Raw genomic sequence first — 19,457 nt, 5'->3', positions numbered from 1 at the left:
GGAGGAATGCGGGAACAGGAGTTGAGATAGGGAGCTGCAGATGCCTCCGCCCCTCCCCTCTCCTAAGCTCTCCCTCCTGCCCCCTTCTTGCATCTCTCCTTAATTTTATTTGGCTTTTTTAATTATTGGGACTATTCTTTTTTATTTTAAAATTTCTATAAAGTATATATATATATATACATATATATGTATGTGGAGCTGAGACAGGCTCGGCAGCGGCACAGAATGAGCAAAGACGAGAAAGAGAGAGTGGGAGAGAGAGGCAGAGAGAGAGAGGGAGAGGGAGAGTGACAGCAGCGCCCGGTAAGTGTTTCCTTATTGGTTCAAATATGTAACTAATGGTCCGTAGCTGGGTGGCGGTTTCAAGATAAGGACAGCAGCGGCTTGTCTTGGTTAGAAAGGAGAGGGGGCGAGAGGGTGGGCGCGTGGCAATTATGGGAAGGAAAAGTGGGGGTGGGGGAGAAATTGGGTTAAACTGGAATATGGTAGTGGGGGAAGTATGTTGTCTTTATGTCACTGTACGCTGAAGTTGGGGGTCGGGGGGCCAGAGGACTGCGTGGGGCTCAAGGCCGGGGTCTAGTGCGCAGACCTTGTCCTTACCTGTTATAGATCTGCGGCCTTTTGGCTAACGGGACTGGGACAGAGAGGGCTCGGGAGCTCAAAATCCAGGGCAGAAGAGAGAACCTGTAAGCTGTAACCAATGCCCTCCGAGCAGAGTCAGCCCCCCAACCCCCAAACAAACTTTCCAGTGCCCCCTCCCTGCTCCGCAGCCCCCTCCCTCCCGGAGAGCGCGACCGCTAGAGCTCACACATGCGCAGTGCGGGCCCAGGGCCTGGCCGCGGAGCAGGAAGAGAGCGCAGCTAGGCGGGCGGCGGGGCCTGTTAATTGGCAATTAGGGGGGAGGCTGGTGGCTGGTGCGCGTCAGCGGAGGGGAGAGCGTCTGCCCACCCCCTGCTTCCACCCCCACTCGAGCGGATGGAAAGATGGGAGGTGCTCTGCACTGCGGATGGATGGGTGGGGGTGGGGGACTCCGTACTCAAAAGCCATCTTGTGCTTGGAGAATGGGGGCCAATCTGCTTTTTCTCCCCCGACCCCCGGCCCGGCGTTCTCCACCCCCAACCGCGGCCACCCCACCCAGGATACCAACTGGACTGCTTCACCCGCGTAGCCTGGCTGCTCTGGGCTGTGATCTGCCCTGTCTGGGGCGGAGGTGGGAATTGAAGAGGCCCTAGAATGGGTGGGGACCAGTGACCAGGCCTCGCCGGCAGGGCCTCCTGAATGAGCAGAGGTAGTGAGGTCTCAATGCACGGCTGGGGCACGACTGACTTACGGGGTCGGGACTCAGAATTGGGCGGCCCGGAGGGTCCTGGGCGCTGGGGATCTTCCTAATAATTGGTGCTAATGGCGTGTTGTATAGTCTTAACCCAACACATATGGTTTCATAACACAGTGGCTTAATTTCTTCCAAATGTACGTGGCCCTGAATGTGTTGCAGCTTGATATATGACCCCGCCCTGCTCCCTGGCCTGGGTCCGAGGCGGCCCCTATATGTGTGAGCTTCTGTTTATAAAGGGCAACGCACACACACTCGCTTACACACCCAAGGCAGACACACCCCAGAGCTGGGGGAGGGGAGGGTGCATACTTCTAGAGAGAGATCCGAGAGTCTGGGGGCCAGAGTCCCCTTCAGCCCGAGCCAGGAGCACGCCCCCCCCCATCCTCTCCCAAACGCGCGACTGGGCTTCTGCGCCAAGCCCGAGTGGGGGAGGGGACCACTCCTCGATTTCCTGTTTAAACCCAGACTAGTCGCCTGGGGGGTAGGGGGGGGGAATAACCTGTTTTATCAAATTTTTAAAAATATAGTTCGACTGCATTCAAATCAAACCCCTTGGGCCCGAGTTGACGGTGAATCTTCCCTCCCCTCCCCCCACAATCCCCTTCCCTTCCTCTCTTGCCCCCCCAAAATTCCCCTTTCGCAGCCGACATAAAGGCCTGGGAGGTATTCTCCCGGGGGAAGAAATGGCATTTTCTCTCCCCCTTCCCCCCCGCCCCCCCCCGCAATAGGACTTCTGTGTGTCGGCAGAGGCGTCTGCCGAGGGGCTAATTTCGCGTTCCTTGTTTACGATCGAGAAAAGCGCTTGGCTCTCCCCAAATGGGCCCAGCCCGCCGCCCGCTCCGGCTGCCGCGCGCTCTTTCGCCGCCCCGGCGCGGCCCTGGGGCTGACGCCCCGGGGAGCCAGGCCGCGGCCGCTCAGACCCCGAGTCCGTGCGACCTGCAAAGGGCGAGGGGAGTACCGTGGGTCAGTGGAGGGGCCCCGGAGGCCTGAAAATGGGAGCTTTTCTCCTGGCGTATTCTGGGAACCGCCGATCGGTGAGGCCTCTATTTCTCTTTCGCTGTATTTTGTCTGCCCCCGCCCCAGCAGATGGCCGCACTGACTGGGGGAGGGGGACAAGTCTTTGTTCACCGCCCCCCCCCCAGGACAACAGTTTCCGGAGAAGGCCACTCGGGCCAGTGGGGTTCACCTGGAATACTAGAGGGGGCCCCCTCCCTTTGGAGGGGTGGGCCTGGGCTAGGCTGGGGTATCACCTTCGGCCTACAGGGTTCTAACCGAACGAAAGTGGTTAGTGAGATTTCACAGTGGTAGGGTTGGTGGTTGTCGGGTTAGTAGCACCATCCTGAAATGTCCTTATATATTATTTTTATACATTGATTTTCTGTCCCTTGTTGGCTATGGTCCTGCAGGCTCCCACTCATTTCACCCCTAGACTCTCATCAGGACCCAGAGGGATGCAGAGACAGTCTAGCCGCAGTGACTGGCCCTAGTTTTCCATTTTCTAGTCTGGCCAGGGGAAAAACCCAGCCCCAAACGCCAGCCCCTTCCTTCCCTCCTTACTTTCAATTTTCCTTCCTTTCTTTCTCTCCCTCGATGGCACTCAAACAGAAGCACAAAAGGGGCCACCCGTGGCAACCCTCACCCTCCTTGCAAGCCAAATTCCCTGTGGACAAGGTCCTAAGAGCAGGAGGACACTCCTGTGATTATCTAATAATAGCCAGAGCAGCTGAGAATAGAATCGGGCTCAAGGACTCTGCACACCCAGAGCTAAGGCTGTGCAGAAGCCCTGAATCCATGGGTCAGGGTCTGGTGACACTCCCTTGAGCCCAGGGCCCCCAGCAGTCTCCACTGAGTCCACTCTTTGGGTACCTCAGGCCTGTCCCTTACGGGGCTTTGTCAGTCCTGCCACGGGCTGTATTTCACGCGCCAGCTCCTAGCTAAGGAGAAATGGGCAGAGCAAACCCTTTCTCCCCCTGGTCTGACAGTTGTGATCCCCACGAAGAATGCGACCTTGTTTGGAGAAGGCGGCCTTGTTGGGTTGGCTGTTATGTTCCGAAACCAGGCTTGGTAGCTTTATACATTTATTAGATAGAGGCTCAAATGTACGGGCGCAGACTTCTGCACGAATATATACAGACTCATGTTTCCTCAGTGGTTAATTGTGTATTACCATGCCTATATGCGCTCAAACACCATTTTATGTGCGTGCGAAATTTTGTTAGCCCTCACTAGATGGGCTTAGGCTCAAGGAGGCACTGGGTGCCCTCTGTGCGTGCTCTGCTGAAAATGTGTTCGTGCTGGAATCGGAGTATGCGGGTATCAGTAACCAAGAGATGCCACAAAGGTTTTCTTAGACCTTATTGCCTTCGCTGTCCAAGCAGCTGGGCTGGGGAAAGATTGACTTCCTTCTGCTTCCTCTCCACACCTCCCTGCAGACTTCCCCAACTCAGGATTGTTTGAGCAGGGAGCCCAGTTGTGCTGAAAGTGAGTTCGGTGGGAAACTTTGGTCGGTGAGGCATGCCTGTGAGCAGTTTTGAGCAGTCGCTGGGCCCTGGTGTTCGAAGCCTCACTGAGGCGGCAGAGAAGATTGGAGTGGTTAATAAGGTGGCCTCTGGGCAATGATCTGGGGCGGCTGTGGACGGACTAAGGTGCCTGGAGAGGCCGCTGGAGAAAGCCAGCCAGACGGATGAGGGTGCGGTGAATGCCTATCTCCCCACTCCTGCTCGCTCTGGTTGCTGACGGGGTCTCAGCTTTGCCTGTGTCATATGTGGAGCGGACTAGGGGATCTCAAAGTTCCCCAGAAACCTAGATCTGGTTACTGGTGGAACTTTATTTTAATCCTGTCTGCTACCCAAGCCGTAGAGATAGCTGAAGCTTGGTCTGACTGCCAGTGGGCCTAGAGCACTGAGTGTGAGCCAGGGCTGAGAATTAACCAGCCTTCTTTCTCCCTTCTGGGGCCAAGGAAAGACAGAGGCTGGGGTATAAATGTCCATTAAAACCCCCAGGAAAGAAAGTAAGGATGGGAGAGGAGCTGGCGGGGGTTTAACTCCACTCCCTAGGTGATCAGGTTCCTCCCCAGAATCTCCTGTCCAGACTTGCCGCGGGTGCGAGGCGTGCAGCTCTTTCCCATCTTCTCTCGCACCAAGGGCAGCCTTGAGCTTTTAGGCCTTGGCGGCCCCGAGTGCCAGGATGACATTACCCCCAAAGTGTGCCCCTCATCACGGCCCACGGCCTCTGCCACGGCGCTGCAGCCGCCCCTGTTTATTGTGTCTGTGAGTTGTTTACTTGTTTTGTCTGCTGCCACCCTGCGTCAGAAACCCGCCAAACAGCAAACTCACCCAGGAGAACAAAGTGCGGCGCTATCCTGAACTCCCTCCCCTTTCCGGCACCCCGCTCCCGCCATTCCCACCTCCCTCGCTCTCCCTTTCCGAGGGGAGGAAGCAGAAATCGTCCTAAAATAGGGCAGCTGTTTATAGGGTCGGGGGAATTATGGAGATACCATAAACCTCCGGGTGTCCTGGTGGTGGAGAGACAGAGCAGCCCTCCCCTGGCCTCCAGCTTTTTTTCCTTTCCCCTGGCAACTGCTCGGTTAAGGGGGCCACACTCCTTGAGAAAGCCGAATCCCCCTCACCCCACTCCTTTCTGCAGGAGTTTTCCCTGAGACACAGGTTGTTGGGTTTTAAATCAGGCTAATGTTGGCGGATTCATAAAGCTAGATAAAGCATGTCGCTCTCCCCATCACCCTCCCTTCTCCTCAGCCCCCCAAAATAGCAGTGAATTTAAGCAAATCCTACAAAATTAAATTGCCCCTTCACTAAAGATCCTATAAATCTCCAATCTCGCCAGGTGTAGAGTCGGAGAGGCCGCTGTTCGCCTCTAATTTTGCTCCTGGCTATCAAATCTGAAAGAGTATTATCGAAGTAAGTAATATTCTCTCGTTTCTGAAATTAATTCCCCCCTCCCCATCTCTCTCCCTCTTTTCGCCAGCGCAGATTAAATGGTTCTTTCATATCTGCAAACAATAAAGGATCAAATTATTTATAGGGAAATGAGGACAGTGTTTCTTGTTGGCTTATTGTTCCAGAACTTTAATAATATTTTATTTTCAAGTGGGAAAACTTAGACCAGGGGAAGAAGAAGGAGACAGGTGGGGGGAGAGGAAGTGAGGGGAGGCAGGGAACCCACACACAAAACTCCTGCTGTATGTAGTAACTTTTATGACATTTACAATTTCCTCATGACAACTCACTGTGACGTCATAAATGCCGCGTTCTTGTTCTTGAATTTTACAATTCTCAAAACTTCCAAAATGGATCCAAGCAGTACTCTGCATGGAGGGATATAAGAAAAGCCAGAAAATTGGGGATCCTTTGTTTTCATTCTGGAGGCCAAAAAATATTCTGAGTGTTCTGGATTTTAATTTTCCCTCCTGGGCCAAACAGGACTATTTGCTTTCCCTCCCTGAAATGTCACTCAGGATCTGAATTCCCTCCCCATTCCCAATGGGGATGAGACACTATGTCTGAAGGCTTTCTGTATGCCCCCTCCTCAGTTGATACTCAGCTGCTTGGGACAGAGGTGGGAGGCTTGGGGGCCAGGCCCCTAAAGCCAGAAATGATTTCTTCCAAAGGGGGCCCAAATGGGCTCAGGGTTGAGTGCGATGGGATAGAGATGTTGAAGACCTACTGTACTTCTTAACCTTCAGCCAGAGAAGCCAAACAAATTCCGTTGTGGGAGTGTGTGTCTGCTGATGGTAGTAGCATTAAGTGGAGTGGTGGTAAAGAAAGGTCAGGCAGAAATCTGGAAAGAGAGAGAGAGAAGAGAAAATATGATGTGAGTTAGCTGAGCCCCTCCAGGTACCTTTCTTCTCTGTTTAATTGCAAATAAAGCAAAAGCAGCTTGGGTAGCCTCTCAACCTCTCAGCTCAAAAGCGCAGGCCTCTGAGGTGTTTGGGGCAGTTCTCAGGAGCTTGACATGCCCCATCTGGCCTTTTCCTCTATCCCGCCTCCCTGCTGCCCCCCAACTCCATTCAGCTGGCCAGCCTGGGCCCTGTCCCCAGAATATCAGCACCCCCAAATGGGATCCATTTCCGGGCTGGGTGTGTCAAATTTCACTTTTCTCCAAGTGTCTCCATGCCTCAACTTTGAAAGGAGAAAGAGCATTCTTTTTTGCAGTACAACACATGTGTGGAGAGGTATGAGCTCAGACAGTTTCCCCACTGGATCTTTGAGAAGCTGGGGGCTCCTTGGGTCAGCTATGCTGGGGTATCCCCAAGCAGACCCAGTTCCCTGCGTTCAGGTTCTCTGACGGACTAGGAAACTCTTTGCAAGCCTTTTACTCTGCATTCTGTGGAGATCAAAGGATCTCTTACACAAAACACTAGGCATTTGGAGTAGGATTTATTTTTTTAATTTTTAAATAAAAAAAATCCTATCATAAGCCAGTCGGGCCAACTGAGCAATCACTCTAGAACAGCAAAGCCTTAACCAAACAGTGCTATTGTGAGGTGAGCTGAACAATTATTGAAACTCAGCTTTCTCTGCAAGAGGGATTTCAGCCCTCGCCCAGTGGCACAAAAGGGGCCAGTGGGGCAACCGCTCCTCTCCCGCCCTGGAAGTCAAGGATCCAGGGGGTGGGCTGGGCAGCTGTAGGGGCTTCCAGGCAGCCAGGCGTTCAGGCCGACTGCTGAGTCCTGCGGCTCCAGTGCCCGCGTCCCTGAGCAGCCTTCGGAGGCGCCGGGCTGCAGTTGGCGCCGGCAGCCAGGAATGGAGTGTGTATGTATCTGTGTGTGAGGCTGGGTGAGTCACAGACAGCGGCGCAGAGTTGGGGGATCTGGGGAGAGAGAGAAGACTGGGAGAACACAAACTAACCAGGACCTCTGGAGAAGAATGGCCCCAAATAAAAATTCCAGATCTCATGCCTCTCACTTCACATACTCTTCCCCTAGAATTAATTAATATATTTCCCAGAGCAGAGTGGAAAGCAAAGGCAGGCAAGGTGAACCTTTCATGAACCCACCCATGAACCTCTCCAGGGCCAGAAGCCAGACCCAGCCACCCTCTCCCCAGTTCAGAGATACACAGGCCCCCAATCCCCAGTCTGGAGCAGGATAAGGCTGGAATAGGAGCCTTAACACTTGCCCTGGGAAACCCTCCAGTGTCCAGCCTCCAATGCAACCCTTGGGGACTCCCGACCAATGACTGCCCCCCATTTAGGCTCAGGGCACCTACAATGAGTTCTCTCCTATAATTAGTGTTCATGAAAAGCATGTGTTTTGGTTGCTGAGACAGGGAGCCGCAACTTTCCCCCTTTATTCCTTTTCTGTATTTTTTGAATTCTGTTTTTGAATCCACTGATTCCAGCTCCTAAAGCGAAAATCCGTTCTTGCCGCCAACCCCCCTCCCTATTCCAGAGGCCGAAGGGGCAGAGCAAGTCGGAGACCAATGGGCCTGATGAGGGGGTGTTCTCTGATTTCTCTAGGCTTGTTTTATAGAAACAAAGAACTAGTTCTCCCCCCTCCTTCCCAGGACTTGTGCATATTTACAAGAGCTCAACTGCAGTTTTAATAAAACATCTGTTCTTGCTTCTGCTGATGAGTTTCCATAATTGTTTTCAGACAAATTTAACAGGAAAATATAAATATATTTAGAAAAACCCAAGTCCCAGCTTTCCCCCCATAGACAGTCGTTCTTTTGCCAAAAAAATAAAATTAACATGAAATGAGAAAAGGAAAATATAATCCAAGGGAGGGAAGATTCGGCTCATCTGACTTGTTCTCCCCCCTTGGAGCGAATCCTTCCAGCAAATTTCAGCTGCATAATTAAAGATCTAACTGAAGGAAGAAGGCTTCTTTCCTGAGGAACGAAAGGTGATGGGGGAAAAGTGTGTTAGAAACTAATTTTGCCGAAAGTCTTTAAGCAGTGGCAGAATTTATTTGTATTTCTGCTTCCCCTTCTCCCCTCTTCCAGCATTTCTGCCTCCCTCCACCCCCAGCAGCTGGTTCCTGTTCATTATAAATTGGCGAGACCTTTCCGTCTCTGCCCTCTGTTTAGGGATGTAATAAAACACTTAACTTTCCGGGGCTGAGACTTACATTCTGCTCCTCAGGGCGCCCACCCCCTGCGCCCACTGCCTTTAGGCCCCAAAGGGGACTCTCCCCAACTTAGGCACCCTTTTCCTCTCCACACTTGGTTTAGAAGGGGCTCAAGAAAACAAACCCAGGCATCCTTGCTGGGGAGCTGCAGCGCATGCTTCCCCAGAAGCCCCTTCTTTCTTCCAAGGTCCTTCCTTCCCCCACCTACCCATAAAAGAGATTTTAAAATACATAGAAAATCAACAGTCATGAAAGCGAAACCTCATTAAGACATCCTATCTTCCATCATTCAATTTGTTGTACATTGCAACAATTTAATATCTTGAAGGAAATATCACTGACATGATTTATCCCTCTAGCAATCTCTCTCTGAAGGGGGGGTGGGGAGGGAATTTACTCTCTCTTCCGGCCTGTTCTTCGTGTAACACTGCTGTCCTTAGGGCAGAATTGAGACTGGGAACTCAGAGAGCGGCTACTGGTGTCCAGGGGGGCACTGACTTGTTCCTTAGTTCAGCCCCCTCAGCCTTCCTTCCATCCCCTCCCCACTTCTCTTTCCCTCTCCCTCTTGCCCTCCAGGGGGCCTGGAGCCCCAGCCAGCTGTTGGAAACCCCTGCCCAGGCATGCCATGAATTCGAGGACAGCTGGATTCTAGAGCGAAAAGCAGCTCATGCTGGCGTCTGTTTGTGTACCTGCCATGACACCCCAAAAGAGACAACTCATCTCAAAATTTCTTTCTTATTTTAAGAATCCTCCTCTACACTTCACCTTCATTTCCTTGGGGAGAGGAAAGTATGGTCCAGGAGAGGGAGCCTTTATAATTATAGGGGCCTTCCCCCTGCCCTTCTAAACACCAACACATTTCTCTCCTCTCTGAAGGACTGGGGCTGTATTTTTAAAAGCCAACACAAATTGTCTCGCAGGAAGACTCTTACATCCCGTTACGAGGTTCATGTATTAACTAACATGTTGTCTCCATCAGCTCCTACATACTGTCTGCTTTTGGGTTCAAAACTTTATTTTTCCCCCCTAGCGACACTCCAGGGAAACCTTAACGTTACAGAAGATGAATAAACGAGTTTTTTTCCCAGTGTAGTCCCGTTTATGGCTTTATTGCTACCCATTGATTACTCCGCTTTGTTACACAGAAGGAAAAGATCATAAAATCCGGCGACATCCGGGTTCTTGTTATAGCCAGTTCTCCCCCTCCCCAAAATGGTGAGGGGAAAATATGATCTGCCACTGTTCCCTTCGCTTGCCCCACCACCCCCCACTTTGTCAACTCAGAGCATTTTCGGCCTATGTTACAATATCAAAAGAAGTTTGGATTAATCAGGAGGAAAAAGCCCATCTGCACACCTTCCGCTGTTTCCGTTCGCCCACTGCGGCTCCTCAGAAGCCTCGGACTCAGCTGCCTTTTCCTAACCTTCTCTTCCTTTTTCTCAGCCCCCAGGTGGGAAGAAAATGGGGGTAGGGAGTTGCTGAGAGGCCTGGCCCCACCAGGTGTGGCTGGCCCTTGGGAGAGAGCGCCCCAGGAAACCTTGGCTGGAATCTCCAAGCCCCAGAGCTCAGGTCCAGGGGCATTTCCCTTGGCAGGACAGCGTCCAAGAGGGGCAGGGGTTTCTGCCCTGGGCAGGGGCTTGAGGCTGCAAGACGCTCTGTCTCTGTGTCCATCAGAGCCCCACCAGCTTTCTCTCTTTGGCTGGATGCTATGTGAATTACCCCAACGGCCCTGGCTGGCTCCAAATCATAAATTCTCACCAACATAAACAGGAGTTGATGTGTCTAGAAAGACTCTCAGAGTTCTTTCTTCTTCCTTTCTTCCTTTTTTTCTCTCTCTCCCACCTTTTACTTCTTTCTCTTCCTTTCCTATTGTATTTTAAAATAAATTTTCCCTTTTAGGCAAAATTGCTGTAAGAGTTTCCCCCAAAAGGGGTTCCTGAGCAGGAGGAGGGAGAGGAGGGCTGGGAGAGAGAGGAAGCAGATGCATGGCTCCTTTGCACACCTCAGCTCTGCCACTGCACCCTGAAGACTCAGCATTCCCTCTTTAGACTTAGGGGTTCCCCACATGCCCCCCGCCACCCCCAACTCTCAGACATACTCTACTTCCTCTAAACACCATGTCTTATGCAATTTCTTTCCATTCTTGATTTTTAAAAAAATTATTCGGGTAAAAATAGACTGGTTTAAAGATGGGAACTCGCTCCTTGGAGTATCAAACCAGATTTCCTGTAAGATTTCTGGGGAACCCCCTGAGCTGGGAAGGAGTTCCTCCTATGGAGAAATCAAAGTGTAATTTTAGAAGAGGGCAGATATAAAAGATGAAATCAAATTGAAAATACAGAGATTTCTCCTGTGGCCACAGCACAGCAAAGTTAGCTGGGGCTGAGAGATTTCCTGGGAGTGCAACTCTCCTTTTCTGGGCCTCAAGGCCCTGCTAGAGGACATTCACCCTTCCTTCACCTTCAAATCAGTTCTCTTACATATATATTTTTAAAAGAAATCCAAGTCTTACTTTCAAAGCACACACTTAGTCTCAACTAGGGAATCAACAGAAGCAGAAGCGATTTTTTTCCCCCTTCTTGACATCTGGCTTGCGATTGGCTAGGAGGGGGTCAGCTGACTTTGTCATTTTGTCTGTCCTGGATTGGAGCCGTCCCTATAACCATCTAGTTCCGAGTACAAACTGGAGACAGAAATAAATATTAAAGAAATCATAGCCCGACCAGGTAAAGGCAAAGGGATGAATTCCTACTTCACTAACCCTTCCTTATCCTGCCACCTCGCCGGGGGCCAGGACGTCCTCCCCAACGTCGCCCTCAATTCCACCGCCTATGATCCAGTGAGGCATTTCTCGACCTATGGAGCGGCCGTGGCTCAGAACCGGATCTACTCGACTCCCTTTTATTCGCCACAGGAGAATGTCGTGTTCAGTTCCAGCCGAGGGCCGTATGACTATGGATCTAATTCCTTTTACCAGGAGAAAGACATGCTCTCAAACTGCAGACAAAACACCTTAGGACATAACACACAGACCTCAATCGCTCAGGATTTTAGTTCTGAGCAGGGCAGGACTGCGCCCCAGGACCAGAAAGCCAGTATCCAGATTTACCCCTGGATGCAGCGAATGAATTCGCACAGTGGTGAGTTTTACAGCTCCGAGATATAAATTAAATAAACTGAACTGGCTTTATGACCGGCTTCCCTAGAAGAACGGGCGGAGAGAGTTTTTTATGGCCCCATAAAAACAATCACGCTCGTCTCCTCGCCGACGCCGAGACAGGGCCCCCTCTTCTGCCCCCTCTGCTCGCCTCCTGCTTGCTTGCAGGGGCCTGGCCCCCTCGGCCCCTGACGGATTGGAGGGCTCTAAGGCGAGTTGAGGGGGCAGGAACAGGGCAGGGGATGAGGGGAGGGGGTGGGGGAGCCCCCAAAGTCGAGTCAGACTGAGGAGAAGGGAGTGGGGGGAGAATGGGACAGAGAAGTGGGGAGAAGTTTCCCAGGGGCTAGGGCGCTTGGGGAGATGGGGGAGCCCAGACCTTGAGAAATGGGGCCTCATCCCCAGTGTTTTGAGATTTTTCTGAAAAATCAGCTTTTAGTTTACAGCTTCCTGCTTGGTTCTGTCCCCCCACCCCCCACACACCTTTCTTTGGGACACACCTACCAACCGGGGAGGGGGGGGACTGAATGAGTTTAGGATCCTGGCTGTACCCCCAGTGGGGGTGGGGACAGCAGAGGGGAGAAGGCTGGAGCCGGAGGGGCCCGTGAGTGCTGGCCAAGTTGGGAGGGTCAGGGCTGTGCTAGGCTAGATCATCTGCAGAGGATGCCTTGCTGATTGTTTGTAGTGTGTTTTGTGCCCGGATCTCTAGGGGTCGGCTATGGAGCGGACCGGAGGCGCGGTCGCCAGATCTACTCGAGGTACCAGACGCTGGAACTGGAGAAGGAATTTCACTTCAACCGCTACCTAACGCGGCGCCGGCGCATCGAGATCGCCAACGCGCTCTGCCTGACCGAGCGACAGATCAAAATCTGGTTCCAGAACCGCCGGATGAAGTGGAAAAAAGAGTCTAATCTCACGTCCACGCTCTCAGGGGGCGGCGGAGGGGCCGCGGCTGACAGCCTGGGCGGAAAAGAGGAAAAGCGGGAAGAGACAGAAGAGGAGAAGCAGAAAGAGTGACCAGGACTGTCCCTGCCACCCCTCTTTCTCCTGCTCCCTCGCTCCCCCCAATACCCTCCTAATCACACACTCTATATTTATCACTGGCACAATTGATGTGTTTGGACTCCCTGAGACAAAATTAGGGAGTCAAATATGGACCTGAAAAGTCAACTCTGGACGCCCCCCTCCCTCACCGCACAAACTCTTTTCACCAGGCGCCTCCTCCTCCTCGCTCCCTCGCTAGCTCGTTCTCGGCTCGTCTGCAGGCCCCTTCCCCCGCCCAGGCCTTGGGGCTCGTCCCTGAACCTCGCTTTAGACTCCACAGATCTCCCTCCAAACGAGGACTTGGCCTCCCACCCCCTCGGCGCCCCCCATCCCCGCCCCCGTGCAGAAAGCTGGCTCCCGGGCCCCGGGGGCCTCTGCTCCCGGGCCTCAGGGCCCGGCCTGGCAGCCGGGGAGGGCGGGAGGCCCGAGGAGGGCGCGTCCGGGCCCCACAGCAGCCCCCAGGGCCTCCCCGCAGCCCCCGCCCGGCCCCTCTGCCCCAGCAAATGCCCAGCCCAGGCGAATTGTATTTAAAGAATCCTGGGGGTCATTATGGCATATTACAAACTGTGACCGTTTCTGTGTGAATATTTTTAGCTGTATTTGTGGTCTCTGTATTTATATTTATGTTTAGCACCGTCCGTGTTCCAATCCAATCTTAAAAAGGGAAAAAAAAGAGAGGGAAAATTACGAAAAGAAAAAAAAAGTGAGCGACGTTTGTTTAGCCAGTAGGAGAAAAAAAACAAATTAAAAAAATTCCCTCGTGTTACCTTCCTGTATAAATCCGACCTCTGGATCCGTTCTCGAATATTTAATAAAACTGATATTATTTTTAAAAGTTTATATCGGGATTTCTGTTACTTCGCTCGCCCGCCGGCCTCAGGCTTAAAGTTGGAGCAGGCTCTGAGCGCTCCCGCGTCTGCCCGCCGCCTGCGAGCCCCCGGCCCCCTGCACGCGCCTGGCCCGGCCCGGCACCGATCCCGGCCTTGCGGTTCTCCCGGGGGTCGCACTGGGGGCTGGGAGGCCTCTCTGGGCTCCCCACGCAGAGCAACGCACTCAAACCGCAAAAAAAAAAAAAAAAAAAAAAGGCCGCATGGGTTTGGTTGGGGGTAGAGTGGGACCCCGGGTTGGCCGCATTGGTCTCCGGCCCCACACAGGCCTTTCTTCCTGTCTTTGGTAGTTTGGGGTCCTCGGCTTCTGAACCCCGGACCCCCAAAGGCCAGAAAGCCTGCATCATCCAGGCCCCAGGTCGCCCCCGCCCACTCCTCGGAGTAGGGAGGGAGGCGCCGGAGCTAGCAGGGCAGCCCCCGGCCCGCGCCAGGATTCTTGCGAAACGTGGCGGAGGCGGAGAGCCGAGGGGAAGAAGACCGCCGGGATCTGAGCCCTTCTGCAGGGCCTGAGCGATTCAAGGACATCTCGGAAAAGAAAGCCTGGAAACTGATCTCTCGCCTGCTCTGGGACTCCTGACGTGGCCGGGACCAAATTCCTTCTTCCTTACTTCTCCAGCCCGTCTTTTCCTTACTGTTTCTTCTCCCCTCAAACTAGGCCAGTGAAGAGCGCAGCCAGACCCTAGCCCTTCCCCAGCTCAGGCCGTCTTTCCTAAGCCCAGCCAGAGAAACCTGAGTGGATGTAGGGGGTGAGGTATTGAGGGGGTCTCCCGGAGGAAAAAAATCCGCCAGAGTTTTCCAGACCTTCCAGATCCCCGCCAGCGCCCCCTCCAGCGCCTCCACCAGCGGGGGGGGCGAAGGGGGGCTTCCCCTGGCAGGGGCGGAGATTTCCTGGGGAAAGACAGGCAGGAAAGAATAAGACTTGGAGCTAGGGGAGGGGGGTCGGAAAGGGGCCGAATGGCTGCCAAGGCCCTGGTCTCAGGCTGTGAAGGTAGACTAGGCGCCTGCCCTGCCCGCCCCCCACCCCCACCCTCCTGCCCCCAACCAGGTCCTTTGGGAGACCTCCAGATCGCTCAGAAATTGCTCTCCCTTGGACCTTCTGAACCCAGGTCCCTGGAAAGCCTGGTTCATAGGCCTTTTCCCCAAAGGGCACAAAACAGGCCTTTTCCTTTGCCCTGCTCATATAATATTTGTAGAAGCTTGGATTTTGCTTCTCCATGCCCTCAATGAACATATATTTTCCATTCGAAATACTTGGCATGGGTACCACACGAGGGTCATACACAGGGATGCAGAGCAGTCCTCCAGTTCATTATGTCTGATTCTTTACCTAGGCAGCTAGCCACTCACCCACCCACACACACAATTGAAAATTGCCTTGATGTCACTCTGGAGTCCCTGGGGTGATGAGAAGGCCTACCTATCTTCCCCTGGCTCCTTACCTCCAGGCTTACCCCAAAGTCCCCAGCAATCTTAGTCCCAGGAGCCCTCTATCTAGCTCTGTCCACCCAGGACCACTCCTCATGGGCATCCTGTCTACCTCTCCAGAGGCTGGGTTCATTTTCTCAGTCTGACAGGCACCTCCTCAGCGGTATCAGGGCTCCGGGGCCTCAAAGGAAAGGGACCTGGACCCTTGATTTAGAGAACCTGAGATAAGGCTCCTCCAGCCTAGGTTGGGGCTCTCCTACCTCAATCCCCTTCTCAGCCATTTTTGAACATTGAAACTCCCTGGGGTTGTGGAGGATGGGGCTATCCGTTATCAAAAAACGCTCTGCGCATCCTGGTGAAGGCTTATCTCCAGTTAAAATTAAATACAATTTAAAAGGCCATTTCAGGAGTTTATTGCAGCAACACCCAGCTTCTCCTCTACAGGGTAGAAAATCCTGAGAGGCCTGAAGGCCAGCCAGCGAGCCAGGATGCAATTCCTCCAAGTAGGCACCAGGTGTCGCTGTGGGCTTGTTGTCCCGGCTACCCCCCAATTCCAAGAACCATTTTTTTTTTCTCCCCCTTCTCTCCTTTTCTCTCTCTCTCACTCCCTCTCCCCCTTGGTTGGGCTTTGCCAACATATCAAGATGCGTTTCGCCGGCTTCCATCACTAACCTCCCGGAGGTCATCAAGCCAAATTTATGAGTGGCCGCTCGAGTCACGTGACTCTATTTAAGGCTCCCTTATTTGGGAAGAGCGCATAGGATAAAGAAAGAGATATCTCCACCTATAAATTGTGCACTTTGGAGAACAAAAAACCCCTCAACTTCAAAGAGTCACAAATCACCCTTAATCAAAAAGGGTGCAGAAATTTTTTTTGGGCCCTCCCCGCCATGAGCTCCTACGTAGCCAATTCATTCTATAAGCAGAGCCCCAATATCCCTGCCTATAACATGCAAACTTGTGGGAACTATGGATCGGCCTCAGAGGTGCAGGCATCCAGGTACTGCTACGGCGGATTGGACTTAAGCATCACTTTCCCACCGCCTGCGCCTTCCAACTCTCTCCACGGGGTAGACATGGCTGCCAACCCCCGGGCTCACCCCGACCGCCCCGCCTGCAGCGCCGCAGCCGCTCCGGGACACGCTCTGGGCAGAGATGAAGCGGCTCCTCTGAACCCCGGGATGTACAGTCAGAAGGCGGCTCGCCCAGCGCTGGAGGAGCGAGCTAAGAGCAGTGGGGAGATCAAAGAGGAGCAGGCGCAGACAGGGCAGCCTGCCGGACTGAGCCAGCCACCGGCCGCGCCACAGATTTACCCGTGGATGACCAAACTGCACATGAGCCACGGTAAACTTTAGGACTTCATTTTGCGCGCTCGGGTCCGCCTGGGTTTTATAGGCCATGCGGGGCAAATAAAGAAAAAAAACCTGCGGCCATAAATTTTACGATCCAGGCATCAATGGCTCGTAAAACTGTCCACTAAAAGGCTTAGAGGCTGTGTGCGCCCAAATTTACGACGACATAATTGGATCATAGGAACAAAACGTGTATAAAAGGCAATATTCAATTTTTGGGGGAGAGGGAGGGAGTTAAAAAAATAGAGGGATCTGAAGGGTGAGGAGCGCGGGGCTCCAGAGCGGGGATCCCCCCGCGGTCCCTCCTCCCTCCCCTGCGGAGCCGGCTCGGCCGCCGCTTGCGGCTCCGGAGGATTCCAGCGACTCGGGAGGGGCGGGAGGGGGGTCCCCGGTGCTCGGATCTCGAGGGTGCTTATTGTTCGGTCCGAGCCTGGGTCTCCCTCTCCCCCCACCCCCAGCCCCTCCGGCTGCTGAGTGAAGGCTGCGGCGGAAAGTTTCCTGCCTGGGCGGAGGCTCCTCTCCCGGGGCCAGGCTGGGCTGGGCCGGGCCCGCCTGCGGCCCGCCGGGCCTGTCCGGCCCCGCTCGCGTCTTCTCCCTCTGGCCGCGGGTGGGGGCCTGGGGCTGGGATGGGGACGCTGGGGTGCTGCACGCTATTCACCCCTTCCTGGCTTGGGGGGTTTATATTCCAGAGACGGACGGCAAGCGGTCCCGAACCAGTTACACGCGCTACCAGACTCTGGAACTAGAAAAAGAATTCCACTTTAACCGCTACCTCACTCGCCGCAGGCGCATAGAGATCGCCAACAACTTGTGTCTCAACGAGAGACAGATCAAGATCTGGTTCCAGAACCGCAGGATGAAGTGGAAGAAAGATTCCAAAATGAAAAGCAAAGAGGCTCTCTAGAGGCATCGGGGAGGCCCGCCGAGAGCACCCCGAGCCCGCTTCGGTCCCGCGCCTTTCCCTGTCGGTTTTTCCTCTCTAGATATCTTGGGGGCAAGAACGGGGGCTGGAGCGCCGGTTCCCCACCTCAGACAAAAGCTCTTTCCCTTGGCATTGCGCATCCCTACCGACCCCAGGTTCCCGCGGGGCTGCCCGCGCCGACCGGACTCCCCTCAGTTCTGCTCAGCACCGTGGTCCGGGACAAGTTCCGCAGGGGACCCCCAGACGGCTGTGGCACAGGAGCTGGTGCTGAGCGAACCTGGCTTGGGCCGCCTCTCAGAATTCCTGCCCCAGCGTGGGCCGCCGGGGTTCAGGTGGGCCCTGCCGCCGCGGCAGGCCCCACGCCCGGACCCTGCGGCCTCGCCCTCTCCTTTGTTCCGGCTTAGGCGGGCCAGGCGGGCTGCCGGCTTGGTGAGAGCATGGTTGTGCTTGGCAAACCCCGGCACCATCTCGGGGTACTTCTTTGTAGCCACTCAACAAGATGCTCATTTTTTAAATGATCTGCATATGAAAGGGGGAGATGGCTGTCTGCCTAGGGCCCCCTCGGTTGCCCTATGCTCTCTAAACCTGCGCCCCCCCCAACCCCAAAACCTGGAAACCTGTCCAGCCTGCGCTCTCTGCATGTCCTCTCAGGCCCCCAGCCTCAGACCGCTAGCTAGCTCAACCATTGGGGTTCCCTGCTACTAGACCCCACAAAGGTTCTAGAGGCTCCTGGCTGCCCAGTAGTCCTTGCCACGACTTTCGGTGTCCTTCTGCCCATCGCTATTGTCAAACTATTTATTAACTCCACATCTTTCCTGAAACTATATTTTGTCATATCAAATAAAGACAAAGAGAGAACAGGACGAAAGATACAGTGGCTCCTCTCTGTTTGGGGGGCATGTATTGGGAAAAGTGTCTAAATGGGCTGCGGGGTGTTGGGGAAGGCCCACAGCCTTCAAGGGCTCCTTCAAAAGAATTTTAGGAGAGTCTAGGAGCATTGAATAGAGGCAGGTGAAACTGAGCTCCTTTCCTAACCCTGGCTCCAAGAAGAACCTCTTGGGGAAGGGGAGGGCACCCAGACCGTCTCTACTGCCTTTTCCTGTGCTGTGGCTGTCCCAAGCATTCAGGCCTCTGTACCCACTCCAACCCTGACTGGGTGAATCTGAGGCCTCTAGACTGGCCGCCGCACGCACTGCATGCCAGAGCTAATCTGCAGGGACCAGGGATCCATGGCTCTGACGTGCTCAGACTCAGGCCCTCCTGGGCCTTTGAAGAGCTCTCTCAAGGCTAGGTGGTCTCTGAGGGGTCTCACTGGACATAGAGGAAGGGTTGAGCTCTCAGTCTAGGGGCCTGTTTGGTCCCCCAGACAATGCTCAGAAAGAGCTGGTACTGCCTGGTAGAGGGGCACTGCAGGAGGAAGTGTGTGACCTTTGTTGGGGCGGGGGGAGCAGTGGGGCAACCTGCAGTTTGTACCTGCCTGGCCGGAAAAGTTCAGATTGTCTTCCGCACCTCCTAGAGCCTAGGGCTATGCAGACAATTAGCTGGGAAAGGAGCTGCGTAGACCAGTGCCTGAGTCGCGTCTGTTGGCCCGCCATCATTTATCTCAGTCTCAGAGATTTTGTGTGGAGGGGGAGGGGGAGCTAAAGAGAAGGGGGAAATGCAGAGAATTCAGGTGGTGCCTGAGGCTGGCCTAGGCCCAGAACAGCTCTGCCCCAGGCTCCTGGGATGGGATGAAGGAAAGAAGCACTTTACGGGAGAAACAAATGTGGGAAGGGTCCATAAAACTTTACTGCATTTCCTCTCCTGCCTCCCACGACGGGGTAATTTCCTGGAGCCAAGCCTAGGCCCCCCACACTGGGGGGCGGGGGCCAGTTCGGGAGCTGGGCTCCGAGGCTGTTCCAGCAGCCAAGAGGGAGAGGGAGCAGAGAGGATCTGGGGAGGGGGAAGGGGAATATTTATGATTATTAACGCTGATGCTACTTGGATTTATTATAAGGACGGACTTCTCTGCATCCTACTGCTTAAGCTGCCAGTCTGTCTTTTATTTATTTTTTTTGAAAGATCCAAAAGCCTTGCCTCACTCCTAACACATAGGAGGTCTTACACAAGTTTCTTGAACTGCACCCCTGGCTACACCCTTCGTCTTCTCAGAGCACTCACCAGGTTAGGGCACCCGTAATGTCTCTCTTCCATTAGCTCATAGCAGTCAACCCAGCCCAGCACCAATTCATCTCTCTCAAGCCCCCT

At 53.9% G+C, this 19,457-nt stretch overlaps 2 protein-coding genes across 7 annotated transcripts; both read left to right on the top strand.

Moving 5' to 3' along the window:
* Positions 1-213: 213 nt before the first annotated feature.
* Positions 214-13,464, top strand: HOXC6 (homeobox C6). Of its 6 annotated transcripts, none has more exons than XM_061415853.1 (3): positions 214-303; positions 11,341-11,566; positions 12,290-13,464. In XM_061415853.1, the coding sequence occupies exons 2-3, from the start codon at positions 11,413-11,415 to the stop codon at positions 12,595-12,597; spliced, it is 462 nt and encodes a 153-aa protein (XP_061271837.1). In that variant the 5' UTR covers positions 214-303; positions 11,341-11,412; the 3' UTR covers positions 12,598-13,464. The 6 variants fall into 6 exon arrangements, with proteins under 6 accessions (XP_061271837.1, XP_061271838.1, XP_061271834.1 ...); XM_061415854.1 differs by having other exon boundaries at positions 216-303; positions 11,404-11,566; XM_061415850.1 differs by lacking the exon at positions 214-303 and adding an exon at positions 2,168-2,370 and having other exon boundaries at positions 11,221-11,566.
* Positions 13,465-14,727: 1,263 nt separating this feature from the next.
* On the top strand, positions 14,728-18,080 carry HOXC5 (homeobox C5). Its single transcript, XM_061415855.1, has 2 exons — positions 14,728-16,280; positions 16,978-18,080. The coding sequence occupies exons 1-2, from the start codon at positions 15,827-15,829 to the stop codon at positions 17,190-17,192; spliced, it is 669 nt and encodes a 222-aa protein (XP_061271839.1). The 5' UTR covers positions 14,728-15,826; the 3' UTR covers positions 17,193-18,080.
* The last annotated feature ends 1,377 nt before the right edge of the window (positions 18,081-19,457 follow it).

This window comes from Bos javanicus, chromosome 5 (assembly GCF_032452875.1).
Source record: "Bos javanicus breed banteng chromosome 5, ARS-OSU_banteng_1.0, whole genome shotgun sequence".
Classification (NCBI taxonomy): Eukaryota; Metazoa; Chordata; class Mammalia; order Artiodactyla; family Bovidae; genus Bos; species Bos javanicus.
The sequence above is the reverse complement of the archived record's forward strand: the minus strand, read 5'-3'. Positions and strand labels throughout refer to the sequence as shown.

Bases quoted from the DNA above. Each gene is read 5' to 3' on its own strand.
- HOXC6 (XM_061415849.1), top strand. From the start codon at position 11,167: ATGAATTCCTACTTCACTAACCCTTCCTTATCCTGCCACCTCGCCGGG. The intron at 11,567-12,289 runs GTGAGTTTTACA...CCGGATCTCTAG, and splicing joins GCGAATGAATTCGCACAGTG to GGGTCGGCTATGGAGCGGAC.
- HOXC5 (XM_061415855.1), top strand. From the start codon at position 15,827: ATGAGCTCCTACGTAGCCAATTCATTCTATAAGCAGAGCCCCAATATC. The intron at 16,281-16,977 runs GTAAACTTTAGG...TTTATATTCCAG, and splicing joins CAAACTGCACATGAGCCACG to AGACGGACGGCAAGCGGTCC.